This window comes from Phacochoerus africanus, chromosome 1, assembly GCF_016906955.1.
Source record: "Phacochoerus africanus isolate WHEZ1 chromosome 1, ROS_Pafr_v1, whole genome shotgun sequence".
Taxonomy (NCBI): domain Eukaryota; kingdom Metazoa; phylum Chordata; class Mammalia; order Artiodactyla; family Suidae; genus Phacochoerus; species Phacochoerus africanus.
This window is the reverse complement of record NC_062544.1, coordinates 139,955,187-139,975,873: the sequence shown is the minus strand read 5'-3', so window position 1 is coordinate 139,975,873 and position 20,687 is coordinate 139,955,187. Positions and strand designations below refer to the sequence as shown.

Here is a 20,687-nt window from a genome sequence, read left to right as displayed (position 1 = left end):
TGAAGCAGTGAACCATTAGAATCTTTCTTGGGTTAACTTGGAAGATCATTGAGAATTCCATAATGATTCAAAGTCATCAATACAAATTTGAATTGGCACCAAAAACTTTAGTGAATAATCCTACTTTATTTCTCCAGGTTTGTGGGCATACTTGAGAAATGTGAAGTGTTCTTATACATATTTCTCTGTGCACTGATGCTGAGGCAGTTATGTTCATACAGGGGCTATCAAACATTTGTCTATCACACATATGATAAACATCATAGCTAAGAATCTGTATATTATGTTCAAAACAAACCCATAGCTCTGCTCTAGAAAAGCCCACGGGTACCTTAGCACAGAACACCTGAGCTGACTCCTCTTATAGAGGACAAGGCTGAGTCCACAACAACCAGCCACATGACAGGGACGTCATATGGAATCTAGTGAGGCTGACATCAGCAACCGGCCTCATACAAGCAGCTAAGCCTTGGTGTTGCTACATACTGGACTCACACTCACAGTGAGACCCTGATCTTCTCAGGTGAACATAACCCAAGTCAGAGAACGTCTACATCAGATATGGCCACTCTGTGACCAGGATGGATCAAGACAACTTTCAATCATGTCTGAACAGAGATGAGACACAAACACTGTCTAGAGAGCACCCTATAATAGTTAATACATCTCTACTCCTTAACCACCAGCCTGTTCTACCTTGCACTGTTTCCACCTTCCAGGTCAGAAGCATTATAACCCCCCAGCACAGATTAATCCCTGCTTCCTGACACCACCTAATCCACAGCAAAGCCTCACTTCTTAAACTTGCGTTAAAACCATGTGACACAAGCCCAAATTCTACAAGCCTTGTCTAAAACCCTTTTACTGAGAGGTCCCAAAGTTCTCCATGGTCAGCATTCACCCTGCCCCCACATGGCAAGGTGTGTTCCTGATGGTCTATGGCAAGAGAGCGCTGACCTAAGTGTTCAGCTAAATGCACCAGAGTTCCAGAATCTCTCATCAAACTCAAAATGTCAACCTCCATCCCTCTGACAATCTCTGTGCTCTTTGTCATCCTCCTCTTCTGCCTATTCTTCCCAAACCTCTCAGCCACAAACCTCTGCAGACTCCCTAAAATGATCTGCTAAAAAACAACAAATAGGGAGTTCCCACTGTGGCTCAGTGGTAATGAACACAATTAGTATCCATGATCATGTGGGTTTGACTCCTAGCCTTGCCCAGTGGGTTAAGGATATGGCCTTGCCTTGAGCTGTGGTATAGGTCGAAGACATGGCTCAGATCCTGTGTTGCTGTGGCTGTGGTGTAGGTGGGCAGCTACAGTTCCAATTCAACCCCTAGCCTGGGAACTTCCATATGCTACAGGTGTGACCCTAAAAAGATTTTTAAAAAAAGCCCAAAACCAAAATACAAACAAAAAAAAAAACCCCAGATGTCCCCTCTACCTTCCTAGCCTGAATTAAAAGCTCCCCCTCAAGGATAGCACTTCCATATACCCTCTCTAATGGGAAGCATTTATATTCCTGTAATTCCAAATTTTTAATCAAGCCCCAATGATTTCTTAAATGGGGTCTATGGTCCTTTAAAATAAGATATAAAAATCTTATATTGGTCCAAAGTTTTCAATGAGACTTAGAGAGGTAAGGTAACAAGAGTTTCATGAAATAAAACTCACCCTGACTATACATACCATGCAATCTAATCTATGTATGCTATTCTGATCTCTTTTCCTCCATTCTGAATGCTGGTCAAGACCACTAAGTTGACTTTATGACCCACTAATAGGCCATGCAGAGGGGAAAAAAACACTGACCTAGCTCACCCTTACTCATCTCTTGTGATTCAGTTTAGGCAGTGGAGTCAAGCGAATTCCATCTAAGCCCCTAGAGTACCCATTTTTATGTGCACTAATTATATTAAAATGGCCTGTTTATCTTTGGCTCCCCATCTCTCAAGGTAGAAAACTGATCTTATTTATCTTTATAAAAACTTGGCTCACAATGGAACTGAACTGTGATATCCCAGCTTAAAAAAAAAGAAAAAAAAAGAAAAAAAGTGCCTCACTGGAAAGGGTACTTTTTAAAAAGGTTTTCTTCCTTCAAATTAAAAAACAATATAAGGAATTGTTTTGGAATGCAAAAAAATGGACAAGTTTTACTCTCATTTGAACCTACTTTAACAGGATGAAGAAGGCCAAGGGTGAACACAAAGACAACCACTGTTTTAAGATTCTCATGCTGACTCCAACTAAATAAAATTCTAAGTTCAAAGTCACCCAATAAATTAACTACATTGCCAGAAAAAAGATGCAGAACTCAAAGTAATCTATTCACCATTTTGATTAGCCCTATAGAAATGGATAACTAAAGCCAAAAAAATAATCTCACAATTCTAACATTTATAGAGAAAGGCATATGAAGGCATATGTGTGTGCCTGTGTGGAACAGTAGTGATAAAAACTATAAGAAAAGCATGATTTTATATTGCCCTAAAACATAGGGATTATCAATCTTACATAGACCCCCTTTTTCCTCAATTACTGACATCTTCAATGGACACATTCCAAAAAAATTTATAAATTACAGACATACTCAGCAAAAACACCTCATGCAACTAAATGTAATTGTAAATTTAAACTTAAGACTCATGAAATACAGAACCTCATCATTCCAAGTGGCCTTAATCTGCTTCAAGTGACATGTCTGATAGTAAGCTATTATTACTTAGTCTGATTATCAATCCATAAGACTATGACATTAATGTGTCCAAAAACTTTTATAACTGTCTTCTATCTTTTTAATTTTAATTTACAACCAAGTTTTCATTAACTTCTCCACTTTACAATTTTGAATTCTGAGTGTTGGAAGTTGTGGATCTGGATAGAAAGTGAGCAGGAAGTGTTAGGAGGAAGACCACGGCGGGACTATTACTATCAGAAAACAAACTGCTCCTTAGCATTTCCAGGAACTCCCAAAATTTAAGAGTGATCAGTTGCTCCCATTGTCCCAAATGTCAACGTGACTTTGCAACATCACAACCCAAGCAGCAGAGAGCTAACCACTGAGCACTCTCTCCCAGCAGTGAGTATGGATCACAGTCAAGGGGCCAGAACAGCCCTAGCTCAACCACACACCCTATAATGAAAGCCAAAAATCACAACATTCAGAACTTTAGTCTTATGGATAGAATAAAGAAATAACTTTATTTATTTATTTTGTCTTTTTAGGGCTGCACCCACGGCATATGGAGGTTCCCAGGCTAGGAGTCTAATCGGAGCTGTAGCCACCCTCCTACACCACAGCCACAGCAATGCCAGATCCTTAACCCACTGAGTGAGGCCAGGGATCGAACCTGCAACCTCATTGTTCCTAGTCAGATTTGCTTCCACTGTGCCATGATGGGAACTCCAAGGAATAATTTTATATGCCACTAGTATTACATGGCTGTCCTCAAGTAAAAAGAAAAATATGAAATAAACTGACATATTTTTAAACTATGAGCATAATGCCTAACTACCAAATTCGTGCACAGTTGAAACTAATTTTACATTAGTTACATTTAGCAAAACAGCTATTAAGACTTAAGAACTGATACAGGAATAAACTGCATGCTATCACTATGTAACAGCCATCATTTTTTCCTTTGTATGTTTTTGTGCATTGTTTTCATACAGAACATTATATTTTACCAGGACACTCAAGTCTTTAGAAAGTAGCAAAGACTAAATAAAAGTAATTACTTGATTTTCTAACTACTGAGCAATGTGCTAAGATTCCATTCTTGACACTCCCACTATAACCTAGAAAAGGCAATTTCCATGCTCCCATGTGCCACGTTTTCAAGGACAAGACCATGAGGCAACTGCCATCTCTCTCTTCCCATACTATTCAGTTTCTAACTTCCTTAGGACTTCACCTCTCAAGGTGGAGAAAATTCTCGAAGTCACTGTTAAACAGTGTTCAAGGACCTATAGTAATCAATATCCACAGCCTTGTTTCAGAAAGAAAAATGCAGAAGGATCTGAGATAGGCCCCCAAGAGTCAACTCTTGACATCCCATCACCCAGCAACTCTTTCCCAAAAGGTCTCTTAGACTGAAGATGGCAAGCCTGGGAGCTGGGAAGGGTATACAAAGAAAAAACTGAACTCAACTCAAAGTTGGAGCTTTTAGACATGAGCTGCACAAACAGTAGCCACATGTGGTTACTGAGCCCTTGAAACATGGCGAGTCTGAGTTAAGATGGTCTGCAGGTGCAAAACACCAGATTTTGAAGATTTACATTCAAGAGTGGGAAATATCTCACTCATAAGTTTTACATAAATTCGACATTAAAATGATGCCATCATATAGTAGACTGAATTAAATGAGATGAGGTCCTAAAAATAGTTGTTAAAATTTCACCCATTTCTCTTTACCTTTTTAAGGTGGTGACCAGAAAAAATTTACGCTGCATATGTGACTCCTGTATCTACTGGACAGTGAGATTCAATTTTTCACTAATTAAAAATCATGAAGTTCCTGTCATGGCTCAGCAGAAACCAGACTCTAACTAATATCTATGAGGACAGAGGTTCAATCCCTGGTCTTGTTCACTGGGTTAGGGATCCGGCATTGCCATGAGCTGTGGTGTAGGTAGCAGGCGCAGCTCGGATCTGGCGTTGCTATGGCTGTGGTGTAGGCCAGAGGCTATAGCTCCAATTCGACCCCTAGCCTGGGAACCTCCACATGCCATGGGTGCAGCCCTAAAAAAAAAGACAAAAAAAAATCATGGTGAGGCAACAGTCTTAGGCCCTCTACATCAATACTATATGTAGAGCCCACAAAAATTAGTAAGTTCTGGGCTGTTGACCTCTGGCATGTACCTAAAAAAATCATCTAATTTTAAGAAATGAAAAGTAGCTTTGTCAATAAGCTAATACAAGGTAAATCACTTTAAAGCAATGGTTTCTCCACCTTCCGGGCATCAGAATTAATGGATTAGGTTTTGACAAAAATTTATAAATGCTCATGCTCCCCAGAGATTCCAATTCAGAAGACCAGGAGTGGGAGCCCAGCACCTGTACGTTTAAAAGCTCCCCAGGTGAACCAAATGGACAGCCAGGATAGCAAACCAACAGTCTAGGTCATGTTTCTATATTCACACACCTTAACATATTTTGAAGGTGGGACTAAAATACCCCAGGCTTTGAAATGCATCTGTGTGCGGTGCAACAGCCAGCAGCTGATACTGAGGTCCAGTATAAGAAATGACAGAACTGTGGCAGGCAAGATGAAGATGCGGTAAGCAGGCACTTGGCCAAAGCCATTGCCCCCGTTCCTTCCAGATAAGTTTTACATGTGCACAAATGGAGGGGACACCCATTTCCTTCTGCCTCAGGTCTCTCAGAAAGCAATTATACCAAGAGAGCAATTATAGCTGAATGATTATAAGATGAGCTTTCAAATGAGACTGCACAAGTTCAAAACCCAGCTCTCCAGTCATTAGTTATAAAAAGGTTAGCAAAGCCTTTCACATTCCTAAGCTTCTGTTTCCTCAAAGAGAAAACAAGAGAAATCTACCTACTGACTAAGTTAGTAGGCCCAATTCTGTGATGCATGCAAAGCAACTTGGGTAACATTAAAAAAAAAAAAAAGAAAGAAAGAAAGAAAGAAAGAAAAAAGAAAAACCATGTTTGGAGTCTCTGTTGTGACTTAGCAGGTTAAGAACACAACATAGTATCCATGAGGATACAGATTTGATCCCTGACCTCGATCAGTGGGTCAGGGATCTGGCCTTGCTGTGACTGTGGCATAGGCTGGCAGGTACAGCTCCAATTTGACCCCTAGCCTGGGAACTTCCATATGTTGCTATTGTAGCCCTAAAAACCAACCAAAAAAAAAAAAAAAATAGCCTCTTCTCATAATCTGGCTATAGTTTTGGATTACCCAGAGTATATCCTGGTTTCTTGAGCTCAACAAGAAACCATGAATGCTGGTGGAAAAAAAAGTTAACCCTCTCTGCCTCTCCATTTACACAAACTTCCAAAGCAAGAAAAGTCATCCTAATTTCTACCTGTCAGAGTCTTCAATCCTTCTGTGAAAAGTGACTGGAATTCTGGAGACTGCAACTTCATTGTAAACAAATACTGCTTCACAAGGCACAGCCTACTCCAACTGCAGCTCAGTAAAGGCCTGCGCCAGGGATCCAGGCATTTCAGCATCTGGGAAGAAAGTCACCAATTACACATCTACAAGACAAGCATGCATACATGACAATGAAATGTACAAGTGAAGGGCAGTAAAGGGATACACTACAATTTTACTAATTAATAGCCATTCGTCCTCTGTTTAGATGAAAAAGTGACAATGTGTGAGCAAGTTGCAAATGGGAACAATGCTGGCAGTCAGCGAGTTTTGCACTCCTGAAGCGCTGACTACTGTACTTGCATAGGGCATTTTACTATTAGGACGTTCTCCTGGGAGGCAGGTTTCAGTTAAAGCAATGAGGGGTACAGGGCTGCCAAGAACAGTGATTCCAGAAAATATAAATCAAGGACTTGCAGGAACACTTGGTCTCCTCTAGAACACGTCGGAGTCATGTGTGTTTCAACACACTTGCCCCCAGGCTCCTTAGATTTATGATCCCGGTACATTTCCCAAGCAATTATTTTCCTATGACTTGTCCTTCCTGCCCGCTTCTTCCTCATTCACATCAGCCGCGTCCATCATGCCCTCCTAGAATCCCATCCACCCACACCCTGCCTTCCATTCTCCACCGTCACACCCCCTTTTCCATACAAAGTGAGCCTCCGTCAGACAGCAACAGACTCAAGTGATCCCCAAGGGAAACCACTAGAGAACAATCATTGCTTTACTTGGAATGGAGATTTCAAAGAGCGGCGTTTCCCATCAGGGCTGAGTTCCCCTCATCCAGACCACTGGGGAGGATAAACACCGTGTTTCCTTCCACCTCCGCTTCAACTCAGAGAAACCCAGCGGGGACCCAGGCCCTGAAATGGCTGTCTTGCCCCCCGCAACAGGTGCTGGACCGAAGTGAGACCCTAAGGCGACCGACCGCGAGGAAGAGAAAGCGCCCACGGAAAGCCCAATGAATCAGCCGGCGGTCAGCCGAGACGTGGCAGAGACGCGGCCCCACGACCTCCACATTGGGCTCTGTACCCTAGAGCGGAAGAGGCCTTTCCCCGCCGCGCCACCCTACTTCCTGAAGACCCAGCGGGCGCGACAGTCCATAGGTCCACCGCTCCCCCTCCCAACCGCGCGCACCCGCACGTACCCCGCGCACCCGCTCACAGGCCCTGCCGCGCAGTCTCGCTGCGCGCACTTCCGGGCAGCGGAAGTCGTGACGTCACCGATGCGCGTCGATTCCGCCGCCAATGGGAAGTCGCAGCAGGCGTGGGCAGGACCCTCCAGGCTCTTCCCGCCCCTCCCAACTCCACTCCAGGCGGCCACCTGCCTGAGTGAGGAGTGCGGCTCCTCGGCTCTTTCTGACCTTGCGCAGGCAACCTTTGCTACTGGGGGTTTCGGGAGTCGGGGGGCTGGCTGTACATTTATTTAATTACATCTCACTGCACCTCTCTCTGTCTCTGAATTAGACGCCCATCTGTGTTGCTTATCTTGTGACATTGAATGAGTGACAGTCTTCCTTTGTAAAATAAGACTACCAATAGAACCTATCTCAGAAGGTTGACTGGCTTAAAAGCCATGTTATTCCCTGGTAAAGAGGAAGTGCTCAGTAAATGTTTTTATTCTTGCCTGCTCCCTGGTTCGCACTTGACTCTTACTACTACTCCGTACCCTGATCTCTGCCCAGTAGTAAGAATACAATTTTTAAAATACTCAGAATCAGAGACGTATAGACCAGACCTAGACAGAGAGTTCAAGACAATGTCGTTCTAAATTAATCCAATCCGTTGAAATGACTGCTCATATTTTGTTTTCCCATCTGGCTTTTGTAAATATTTGCTTTCATGGTCTGGTGGCTTTGCAGCTGTAAAGTGAAGAACTTGGATTTGGTTCAGTGCTTACATTTTTCTGACGGCAGAGAAGAGTGAAGAAAGTGGCGGAAGAGTGAGAGGACAGCCCTAAATTCTTAATATAGGAAACTTCCAAGAAGTTTTTCAATATCTTAGTAAATGAGTAAAATCTTTATCGTGTAATGTCTGTTTTAATGTTTTAGATGTAGTCTTTTTGCTATAACAAAAAGACGTTTTTAATTTCCCTAGAATTTTCCTCTTAAAATTCATATGCTATGGTATTTCTGTGGCTTCTATGGATGAGACCTGCTATCTTCAGAGATGTTAAGTGCCCCATTTTGAGAAGCAGAGGACTAGCCTTGAAAGTTGTCATTAACTCAATCCAACTGCTTATCACAATAGTGAAAAATACATATATACATACACACACACACACCTAATTCAAGTGACTAAGACAAAATACAGAGAAGGATTTAATTTAGAAGAGCCTATCACTAAAGACATAGCCATTAACAGGATAATAGGAGACATTATGGATAATTCTATAGAAAATAATTTGATACTGTAGATGAAATAGACAAATTCTTTGAAAAATACAACTTATCAAAACTGAAACAGGATGAAATTTTAAAATCTGAATAGCATTTTGCTATTAAAGAAATTGAATTTTGTTCAACAAATGCCCCACAAAGATAATTCCATGCCCCCATGGTTTCAGCAGTCAAATTTATCAACCACTCAAGGAAGAAATAATGCCAATCTTGCACAATTTTTGTTCAGAAAATAGAGGAGGGAACACTCTTCCTTCATTTGAGGCCAGAATAGCACTGATAAAAAACTTGAAATAGATATTACCAAAAAAAAAAAAAAATTTGCAGATCAAGATCCACATGAACATGGAAACAAATACCTTTAATAAAATGTTAGCAAATTGAATGCAACAAGTTGGATCAAGTTGGGTTCATTCTAGGACTGCAAACTGGATTTAACATTTGAAAATCAATGTTATTCACCATATTACAGGCTAAAAAAGAAAAACTATATAATCATCCCAATAGATTAATAAAATCATTTAAAATTCAATACATATTTGTGAAAATTAAAAAGACTTCCACAATCTGGCAAAGGGCATCTCTGAAAAATATACAGCTAATATCATACTTAATGGTAAAATACTGGCCACTTTTCCTCTAATATCAGCAACAAGAATGCTCATTCTCAGGTCTTCTTTTCAACATTTTACCATAGTTCAAACCATTAACATAGGCAAGGAAAGAAATAAAAGATTTAATAATTGAGAAGGAAGTGAAACTGTCTTTGTTTTCACATGATGTAATAGTTAACATAGAAATCATAGAAATTAACAAAACTTACAAGTAATGACTTGTGTTTAGCAACGTCTTAGGATTAAAGTTGAATAAATTAACAATATATTAAAAAGATCCTACAACATGATCAAGTATAATTTATGCCAGGGATGTAAGGACTTTTTAATATCAGTAAATCAATTAGTGTGAAGACCACATATGACAAACTCACAACTAACATTATTCCCAACGGTGAAAAACTGAAAGCATTTCTGCTAAGACCAGGAACAAGACAAGGATGTCCACTGGCACCACTTTTGTTCAACATAATTTTGGAACTTCTAACCATGGCCATCAGAAAAGAAAAATAAAATGAATCTAAATTGGAACAGAAGTAAAACTGTCACTGTTTACAGATGACATGAAATTATACATAGAAAATGCTAAAGATGCTACCAGAATACTATTAGATATCATCAAGGAGTTTGCTAAAGTTGCAGGATACAAAATTTATACACACAAATCTTTTGTATTCCTATACACTAACAATGAAAGATCAGAGAGATAAATTAAGGAAACAATCCCATTTACCAACGCATGAAAAGGAATAAAATATCTAGAAATAAACCTACTTAACGAGGCAAAAGTTCTGTACTCTGGCAACCACAAGATGCTGATCAAAGAAATTGAAGATAACATAAATAGATGGAAAGGTATACCATGATCTTGGAATGGAACAATCAATAGGATCAAAATGACTATACTACCAAGACAATTTACAGATTCAATGCTATCCCTGTCAAATTACCAATAGCTTTTTTCACAGAACTAGGACAAAAAAAAAATAATTATATGGAAACAAAAGCCCTCAAATAGCCAAACCAATCTTGAAAAAGAAAAATAGAACTAGAGGTATCAGGCTTACAGGTTTCAGACTATACTACAAAGCTACAGTCATCAAAACAGTATAACACTGGCACAAAAATAGAAATATAGATCAGTGGAACAGGATAGAAAGCCCAGAGATGAACCCAAGCACCTATGGTCAGTTAATCCATGACAAAGAGGCAAAAATATACAATGGAAAATAAGACAGTCTCTTCAACGAATTGTGCTGAGGAAACTGGATAGCTACATGTAAAAAAAAATGAAATTAGAACATTCTCTAATATCATACACAAACTCAAAATGGATTAAAGACCTAAATATAAAGCTGGATACTATAAAGAGGCAGAACACACTTTGCCATAAATTGCAACAGTATCTTTCTGGAACCACCTCTGAGAGTAAAAAAATAAAAACAGAAATAAACAAATAGGACTTAAGTAATCTCACAGCAAAGGAGACCATAAACAAAATGAAAAGATAACCCACAGAAGGAGAGAAAATCTTTGGAAATGAAGTGACCAACAGGGGATTAATCTCCAAAAAATACAAACATCCCATGCAGTTTCATAGCAAAAAAAACCAAACAACCCAATCAAAAAAAAAAAAAGATCTAAATAGACATTTCTCCAAAGACAGACAGATGGTGAAAAAGCCCATGAAAAGGTGTTCAGTGTTGCTGTTAGAAAAATTTCAATCAAAACTACAATGACGTATCACCATACACTGGTCAGAAAGGTCATCATCAAAAAGTCAACAAACAATAAACGCTGGAGAGGATGTGGAGAAAAGGGAACCCTCCACCGTTGGTGGGAATGCAAATTGCTACAACCATTATGGAGAACAGTATGGAGGTCCCTTTAAAAATTAAACATATAGAACTACTATATGACCCAGAAAATCCACTCCTGGGCATATATGCAGAGAAAACCATAATTTGAAAAGATACATGCACCCCAAAATTTACTGCAACATGATTTACAATAGCCAAGATAAGGAAGCAACCTCTGTCCATGAACAGTGGAATAGATAAAGATATGGTATGTAAACACACACACACACACACACACACCCATTGGAACATTACTCAGCCATAAAAAAGAATGAAATAATGCTATTTGCAGCAACATGGAAGGACCTAGAGATTGTGTTACTAAGTGAGGTAAGTCAGACAGAGAAAGACAAATGTAGTATGATACCACTTGTATGTGGAATCTAAAAAAAAATGATATAAATGAACTAATTTACAAAACAGAAACAGACTCTCAGATTTCAAAAGCAAACTTAAGGTTACCAAAGAGGAAAGGTTGGGGGTGGAGGGATGGATCAGCAGGGTGGGATTAACATATAACCATTAATATATATATAATTGATAACTAACAAAGACCTACCATATAGCACAAGCAGGTCTACTCAATGTTCTGTATTAACCTATATAGGAAAAGAGAAATGATATATATACCTATATATCATATGTGTGTGTATATATATATATATATATATATATATATATATATATCCACATATATATCTCCATATATATATACACACACATATGTATATATATATATGACTAACTTTGCTGTACACCTGAAGCTAATACAACATTGTAAATCAACTCTACCCCAATAAAATTGTTTTAAAAAGAAATAAAATTATAAAAAATTATTTGTATTTTATATAATAGAAACAAACAGTTATAAATCCTAATTTTAATGGTAGATAAATTATATACAGAGATATATAGTATAATGTAAGAATAAAGATAACAAACGAAACAAGAAACTTGGTTGTCAAGCAAGCATTAGTCAAGTAATACATTATCAGTTATTAGAGAAATGCAAATCAAAACCACAATGAGAAAAAAAAAGAAAAAACACAATAAGATATCATTACATACTTTTAGAAGATTTTAATTTTAAAAAAACTGGCAATATTAAGTGCTGGTGGAGATGCAGATCAACTGGAACACTCCTCCATTGTTGGTGAGAATACAAACTACTGCAGCCACTCTGGAGAACAGTTTGACACTTTCTGATAAAGATGTATATATATACTTACCTTATAACCCAGCAATCCTATTCATAGATGTTTACCTGAGAGAAATAAAAACTTACTTACACTCATACAAAAAAACGCATGTGAGTAGTTACAGTAGCTTTATTGAAAATCATTCAAACCTGGAAATAAGCCAACTTTCCTCTAAAACATGAATGGATAAGTAACCTGTGGTACATCCAGGCAAAGAACTACTACTCAACAACATAAAATTGCTGATACACGCAATATGTCTAAACTCTAGTCTAGAAAGCCAGACTCTTGGGAGTTCCCACTGTGGCTCAGTCAGTTAAGAACCCAGCATTGTCTCTGTGAGGATTCAGGTTCAACCCCTGGCCTTGCTCAGTAAGTTAAGGATCCAGCACTACTGCAAGCTGAGGCATAGGTCACAAGTACAGCTTGGATCCAGTGTGGCTGTGGCATAGGCTAGCAGCTGCAGCTCCACTTCTACTCATAGCCTGGGAACTTGCATTTGCTGCAGGTGCAGATAGAAGAAAGAAAGAAGAAAAAAAGAAAGCCAGACTCAGAAAACTACACACAGAATGATTCTATTTATATGACTTCCCAAGGAAGGCAAAACTATAGAGACAGCAAACAGATCTGTAGTTGCCCAGGACTGGAGATAGAGCAATATATTTACTACAAAGGGGCCTGAGAGAATTGGGGGGAATTGATGGTGTGGTTCTCTATCTTGATAATGGCAGCAATTACATGACTGTGGTGTGTTTGTCAAAACACAAAGAACAATGTAATATAAAGGTTAAAGTTTCCTGTGTGTAAATTATACCTTAATAAACCTGACAAAAATATTGTCTGTCTATATAATAGCAAAAAACAACAACTAGAACATGAGATTTTTTTAAAAAAATAATTTTGATGGGCTCTCAAGGAATGTTTATTCAAGTGCATTAATTATTAAAGTATTTACATAGGAAAGTAGAATGAACAGTTTTGAGGCTATTAAACTAAAATGGTATCTCTCAACACCCTTCCCCAGTATAGTGAAGATAACTAAATCTGTACCCAAGTCCTCCTTCCTCCACACAGGATGTTAACTATTAACTCTTAACAGAGACCCGTCCTAAGGAACAAAAAACTCTACCTGCCAAGGAACTGACATTTACTACATGGAAATCCTATAGGAAGTATTCCCTTTGTACAGTATACACCCAAAAGTAAATATTATGAACAGAGAATAATGTTAAGAGTCAGTTTTTTTATATACCCTGGAAACACCACAGCCATAAGTATTATTCTGCAGTTAGAAGGTAACTTATTATTGTAAAGGAATGTCAAGAAAATAAAGTAATAATAGTTAGAAACATGTATCAATATTTGTTGTGTGTACCAATGTTAGGTCTTAACAGTTACCAATGCTTGTTTGAAAACTCACCAATTCTTATTGGAATGTAAGTTCAGTGCTGGTTAAAGATTCCCTCAAGAGTGGGCAGCTTCCATCTTTATTCACAGTAAATCAGATCTTTGATTCCAGTTTATGTATCTAAGTGGACCGAATTCAGTTCCAATATGGATACTTGCCTCTTTACCCATCTAGGTTTTGGTTATGTTCCTTGGAAACTGACTCATTCTTGAAAACTAGAAAGAGAAGTAATCATGTATTTGTAGCAGTTGTGAATTTATTGCTGTTTTCTTTCTTTCATTCATCCAGCCACCCAGCTAATGTTTGTTGTGTTTACTATGAGCCAATGACACGTGTGAATACTCACAATAATGATAAGGTTATCTAACAATTTATATCATGCTTAATACAGTGCCAGGCATTGTATTAACTCTTTAGTCCTCACAAACACCCAATGAGGTATTTTTCCAAAGAGTTAACTGAGGCATAGAAAGGTTAATTTGCCTAAGGTCACACAGGTAGTGAGTGGCACAAGCAGAATCCGAATCTGGACATTGTGTCTCCAAATCACCACTGTTCTCGATAAAGCTTGATAAGCAGTCAGGGACCATATCATGCAAGGCCAGACACTTCATGGGATGACATTTAGATTTCTTTTGAATGGTAATACAAAGAATTTAAAGGTTTTCTACAGAGGGCTTTTCACAAACCCATTCATGTTTTAATGTGTTGGATCTGGCTACAACATGGATAGTGGATTGGAAAAGACTGGTGCATAAATTTATTATCTCATGGTTCTGGAAGTCAGAAGTTTAAACTGCTTCTGGAGACACTTGGAAAGAATTCTTTTTGTTTTCGTTTTTTGTTTTGTCTTTTCCAACTTCTAGAGGTTCCCTCCCAGCACAATATCTTCTTTCCTCTCTCAGCCTCCTGCCACCTTCTTAAAGACCTTTGTGATGACATTTGGTTCCCTTTGGTAATCCAGGACCGTCTTGCCATTGAAAGATCCTCATGTAATTCACATTTGCTATAAGGTGTCATGCTCATGGACTCTGGGAAATAGGATGTGGACATCTTTGAGGGACCATAATTCAACTTACCCCCAACTGTGTGCTGTAGTGACTGGGGGAGGGAAGACACAGGAACATTAAGGATTACTACATTACAAAACAAGTGATTGATCAAATTAGGGCATTCACTGCTTGGACCTTAATGCTGAATACTTTATCCATTTTTTCTTGCATGAGTTTTAGGTGGGTGGTTTGATTTCAGGCAAAACAAAGGCTGAACAGATATGGACTTATTAAGTGACAGACTGATACCCTTCAGAACCTAGTTCTGCATCCCCCCTGCCAGCACCTCACTCCAGGATCCTTTGGCATAAGCCCTCCTTATTACATCAGTGCTCTGAGAAGCATTTGCATTTTAAAATAGGACAGAGAAGGGAGAATAATGCTTCCATAAAGATATGAATTTATAATGAAAGCATATTAGACCCCTTGAGGAGGAGATACTTGAGGTAATATTTAGACAAAGACAGATAAAAACATGATTATGACAAAATTTTAATATTCTGAAATTTTGGACTGATGTCGTCTCAAACAACCCCCCCAACACTCCTCTCTCTCTCTCTCGTTTTTTTTTTTCTTGGTAAGCCACACTGAGTAATTTGTTAAAAAGAACAAGTTCTCTTTCAAGAATGTGTTCTTTGCTTGAAATAACAAAAAGTACCTGTTTGGAGAAAAAGTCATTCACTTGTTTCATTCTCATAAAACTTTAATAGAAGCCAACTAAAGTTTAAGATCTCCCAGAGGACAAATAAAGATATTTCTCAGCAAATGTAGAATCGCAATTTTCATTGGTGCTGGGGGATTTTACACACAAATGCAATTTTATTTTACATTTAAAAGAGGTAAGTAAATAGACAAATCAATTTTAGCTGTTATGAAATTTCATGCTGGGTCATTAATTTTAAAAGATGGGACTTCAGTAATAGTTAAAAGAACAGAGGCCCAAGGGTAAATACTGAGAATAATCACCTTCAAAATTCTGACTTATCAGCAACCTCAGATCAGAACTAAGAGGAATGTGGGGAGGAAGGAATCAAGATGGTGGAATAGGAGGATGTGGAGCTCACCTCTTCCCACAAATGCATCAAGAATATGTATGCAGTTGGAACAATCATCCCAGACACCTACTGAAGACTGGAAGGACGACTTATACACCTGAAGGTACAAGAGGGATCTCCATGTAACTGGGTAGGATGAAAGGAAAAAAATAAGAGAGTAGCAGAAGCAGACCTGCACCCCTGGGAGGGAGCTGAAGGATAGGAGAGGTTCCCACACCTGACGGAGTCCTCATAGAGCAGAGAGATGAGCTGGGACAGGAAAGGAGATTTGGAGGCTCAAAGGAGAACACAACAGCTAGTCCATGGCAGGCAGGACAGATGGAGACCTACATAGATGGTCCATGCCATCTCTAGCCTGAGATGCACATTGGCTGGTATGGGCAGGGGCTGGGTGCTAGAATGTGGGGTTGGGAGAAGAGATCTGGGGAGAGGACTCCCTTTGACTGTACAAAGGCAGCCTGAAGGGGCAGGAGAGTGGACCAGCACAACCAAGAATGTTCCAGGAGGAGGCCTGGGCCACCACAGAGACTAAGCATCAGCCATTGTTGTGTGGCACGCCAAGGGCAAGGCCACCATTGCAGCTTCTTTGCCCATGCAGGAGCCTGCCTCTGTGGGCCCTGGAAGAGTCTCCTGCCTGGGCTTCCTCTCTCTCCCTGACCCCTGTCCTACCCCCTCCTGCCAGAGTGAGTTTATACCATCAATCACTGCCCAGCCTGGCCCAAATCTGGGAAGGCCTGTACACCCTGATGCCACCCCCACCCTCTTCCTGCAGGAAGAGGCCATGAATCCAAATTGCCACCAGATCTGGCTCCTGTGAACTTGATGCTTTGGGAGTGGTCTCTAGTGGGTTGCTAACACGTAGAGGAGGGATGAGACCACAGCTGAGCCCCAGGGACCCTGTGACTAAGGAGGAAGAGCTGAAATCTCTCCCCCTAGCTGTGAAGACCTCCACTGTTGACTTTGTAAACACAAGGATTTGTGGACCATCCAAATGGACAAGTGCTCGCACAGCTGAAACAGGTCTAGCATTAGCAGCTGTGGGCTTTTTGGGTGTGTACTTGCAGGGGATGGACAGGAGCAAAGTCTGAGCTGCCTCCAGAACTCTCACAGCAGGCCCAGAGGAACAACTACTACAGTCCTGGGACCTGACCTCAGTTGATATGCCCTGGTGACCTGGTGAAAACAATGCTTAAGATACACCTGGGCCAACTGCTGACATACCCATGGTTAAGGTGGGGCTGAGAGCAGTGCCAACAAAAGTATACTTTGTGAGCCTGCACAATGGGTGAAAGGTGACACAACAGAGGACGCTTAAATGTGAACAATTCCAGTAGAGGAGAGTACTCCCTGGAATACTGGAATACTCCTAGTGAGAGTAGTCCAATCCTGCCTAGCTCACAATATAGATAAGAACACAGCTTAGAAACAAATCTGGGGGCTTCTTCTCCAACGACTAGTGACAGAGTCTGCTCCTTAGAGGGAAGTGACAACCACAGAGCAGAGAGGACTCCCCACTCAATACCCACTGCAGGCTTTGGTTGCCACAACATCACTCATACCTCCTATCAAGGGGATAATGGCTAACATACACTGAGGAAAGAGGTGGCAGGCATCCATATTAAAAATAGTCCCAGCACCAAAAAATATTAAGCTCAGACAGGCTGCCTAGAGTCATCCTGAGCTCAAAGCCACCTCTTAATACACCCTTTGACACAACCCTGACCACCAGAGGGACAAGACCCAGCTCCACCCACCAGTGGGAAGACACCAGTTCCTCACACCAGGAAGTCTACACAAGCCCCTGTTCCCAGCAGGAGGCAGAAACCAGAAGCAAGAGGAACTAAAATCCTGTAGCTTAAGGAAAGGAGCTTACAAACACAAAGTTATGCAAAATGACATGACAGAGAAATATGTTTCAGATAAAGGAAAAAGATAAAACCCACAGAGGAGATAGGCAGTCTCCCTGAAAAAGAATTCACAGTAATGATAGTAAGGATCTCAAAAAAAGAACAGAGGCACAATTGGGAAGTTACAGGAAATGTTTAACAAAGAACTAGAAGATTTAAAGAACAAAGATTATGATACAATAAATGAAATGAACAATACTCTAGAAGGAATCAATAGCAGAATAACTAAGGCAGAAGAATAAAAGGTGAACTGGAAGACAGAGTGGAAATCACTGTTGCGAAAAAGATTAAGAAAGAAGAATGAAAAGAAATGAGAACAGTCTAAAACTCACCAAAATTTGCATTATAAGGGTCCCAGAAGGAGAAGAGAGAGAGAAAGGGCCTGAGAAAATATTTGAAGAGATTAAAGCTGACAACATCCTAGCATGGGAAAGGAAACTGTCGCTCAAGTCCAGAAAGCACAGAGAGTACGATTCAGGATAAACCCAAGGAGAAACACACCAAGACACACATTAATCAAAAGATAATAACAATTAAGGACAAAGAAAAAAATATTAAAAACAATAAGAGAAAAGTAACACATAACATACAAGAGAATTCCCATAAGGTTATCAACTGATTTTGTAGCAGAAATTCTGTAGGCTACAAGTAGGGAGTAGTAAATTTATTTGAAGTGATAAAAGGGGAGTTCCTGTTGTGGCTCAGTGGAAACAAATCTGACTAGTATCCATGAAGATGGAAGTTTGATCCCTGGCCTTGCTCAGTGGGTTAAGGATCCAGCATTGCTGTGAACTGTGGTGTAGGTCACAGAGGCAGCTTGGATCTCATGTTGCTGTGGCTGTGGTGTAGGCCAGAGGCTACAGCTTCAATTTGACCCCTAGCCTGGGAACTTCCATATGCTGTGGGTGTGGCACTAAAAAGACAATAGATAAATAAATAAATAAATAAATAAATAAATAAATAAGGTGATAAAAAGAAAAACCTATAACCAAGAATACTTTATACAGCAAGCAAGCTCTCATTCAGATTTAAAAGAGAAATCAAAAGATTTATAGACAAGCAAAAGACAGTTTAGCACCACCAAACCAGTTTTACAACAAACACTAAAGGAAATCCTCTACCTGGGAGAAAAAAAAAAAAAAAGGCCACAACTAGAAACAAATTACAAATAGGAAAGCTCACCAGTAAAGGCAAACATAAAATAAAAGTAGAAAATCATCCATAGACAAATATGATATCAAAACCAGCAATGGTGTGGAGAGCACCAATGCAGAATATTGAAAATGCATTTAAAACTGAGATCAGCAACTTAAAACATTTTTGTATACACATAGTTGGCTATATCAAAATCTTATGGGAAATGCAAACCAAAAGACTACAATAGATACACAGGAAAAAAAAGTAATCCAAATACAAAACTAAAGATAGTCATCAAAACACAAGAGAACAAAAAAGAGGATAAAAAAGCCTAGCAACTCAACAACTACTAATCTAAAACAATAAAATGGAAATAAATACATACCTATTGCTAATTACTTTGAATATAAATGGATTAAATGTTCTAACCAAAAGATGCAGATTGGCCAAATGGATGAAAAAACAAGACCAATATATATGCTATCTATAAGAGATCCACAAAGATCTAGGGACGTGTATAGACTGAAAGTAAGGAGATAAAAGAAGATACTCAATGCAAATGAAAATCAAAAGAAAGCTAGAGTAGCAATATTCATATAGAACAAAAAAGACTTTAAAATAAAGAATGTTACAAGAGACAAAGAAGGACATTACATAATGATCAAAGGATAAATCCTAAGAAGAAGATATAACAAGTGTAAATATATATGCCCCCAACATAGGAGCACCTCAATATATAAGGCAACTGCTAACAGCCTTTAAAGAAGAAATTGATAATAACACAGTAACAGTGGGGACTTTAACACCCCTCTTATTGTGATAGACAGATCATCCAGACAGAAAATCAACAAGGAAATATGGTTCATAAATGATGTATAATACCATATGGACTAAATTTATATTTATAGAACATTCCATCTGAGAGTAGCAGAATACACATTCTTCCAAGTGCACATGGAACATCCTTTAGGAAAGCTCACATTCTGGGCCACAAATCAAGCCTTGGTCAATTTAAGAAAACTGAAATCATATCAAGTATCTTTTCTGACCACAACACTATAAGACTAGAAATCATCTATAAGGAAAAAAACACTACAAAACCCACAAACATGTGAAGGTTATAGAATATGTTACTAAACAACCAGTAGATCACTGCAGAAATGAAAAAGGAAATTTAAAAAATACCTAGAAACACATGAAAATGAAAACACTATGATCCAAAACCTATGGGACACAGCAAAACCAGGTCAAAGGGGGAGGTTTTTAGCAATACAACTTACCTCAAAAGACAAGAAAAACCTCAAATAGACAATGTAATCTTACACCTAAAGAAATTAGACAACAAAAAAAATCCAATGTGACTAGAAGGGAAGAAATGATAAAGACTAGAGCAGAAATACATGGAATATGGACAAAGAAAACAAAAAAAATCAATGAAACTAAAAGCTGGTTCTTGAAAAGATCAACAAAACTGATAAACCTTTAGCTAAACTCATCAAGAAAAAAGGGAGAGGACTCAAATCAATAAAATTAGAAATGAAAATGGAGATATTACAACAGATACCCAAGAAACACAAAGGATTGTAAGAGACTACTGCAGGCAGCCATGTGCCAATAAAATGAACAACCTAGAAGAAAAGGACAAATTATTAGAAAGGTACAACCTTTCAAGAGTGAACCAGGAAGACACAGAAAATGTGAACAGACTAAAGAGAAGTAATGAAATTGAAATTGTGATTTAAGAACTTACAAAATAAATAAAAGTCCAGGATCAGATGGCTTCAAAGGGAATTTCTATCAAACATTTAAATAAGCTTTATATCATAATAAACAACCCAATCAAAAAATGGTCAGGTCTAAATAGACATCTCTCCAAAGCAGATAGACAGATGGCCCAAAAGTACATGAAAAGGTTCTTGACACCACTAATTATCA

At 39.0% G+C, this 20,687-nt stretch overlaps 1 protein-coding gene across 4 annotated transcripts in view; it reads right to left on the bottom strand.

Moving 5' to 3' along the window:
* The window catches only part of TRNT1 (tRNA nucleotidyl transferase 1), a 56,458-nt gene that overhangs the window by 14,473 nt on the left and 21,298 nt on the right, over positions 1-20,687 (bottom strand). The window contains exons 1-2 of one of the 4 annotated variants that reach the window (XM_047779374.1): positions 7,271-7,347; positions 6,050-6,197 (exon numbers count right to left, since the gene is read on the bottom strand). In XM_047779374.1, coding sequence (XP_047635330.1) covers positions 6,050-6,197 — 148 coding nt within the window. In that variant the 5' untranslated portion in view covers positions 7,271-7,347. Of the gene's footprint in view, positions 1-6,049; positions 6,198-6,851; positions 7,237-7,270; positions 7,348-20,687 lie in introns of those variants that run through there. The other 3 variants (XM_047779362.1, XM_047779384.1, XM_047779393.1) reach the window with 3 other exon arrangements.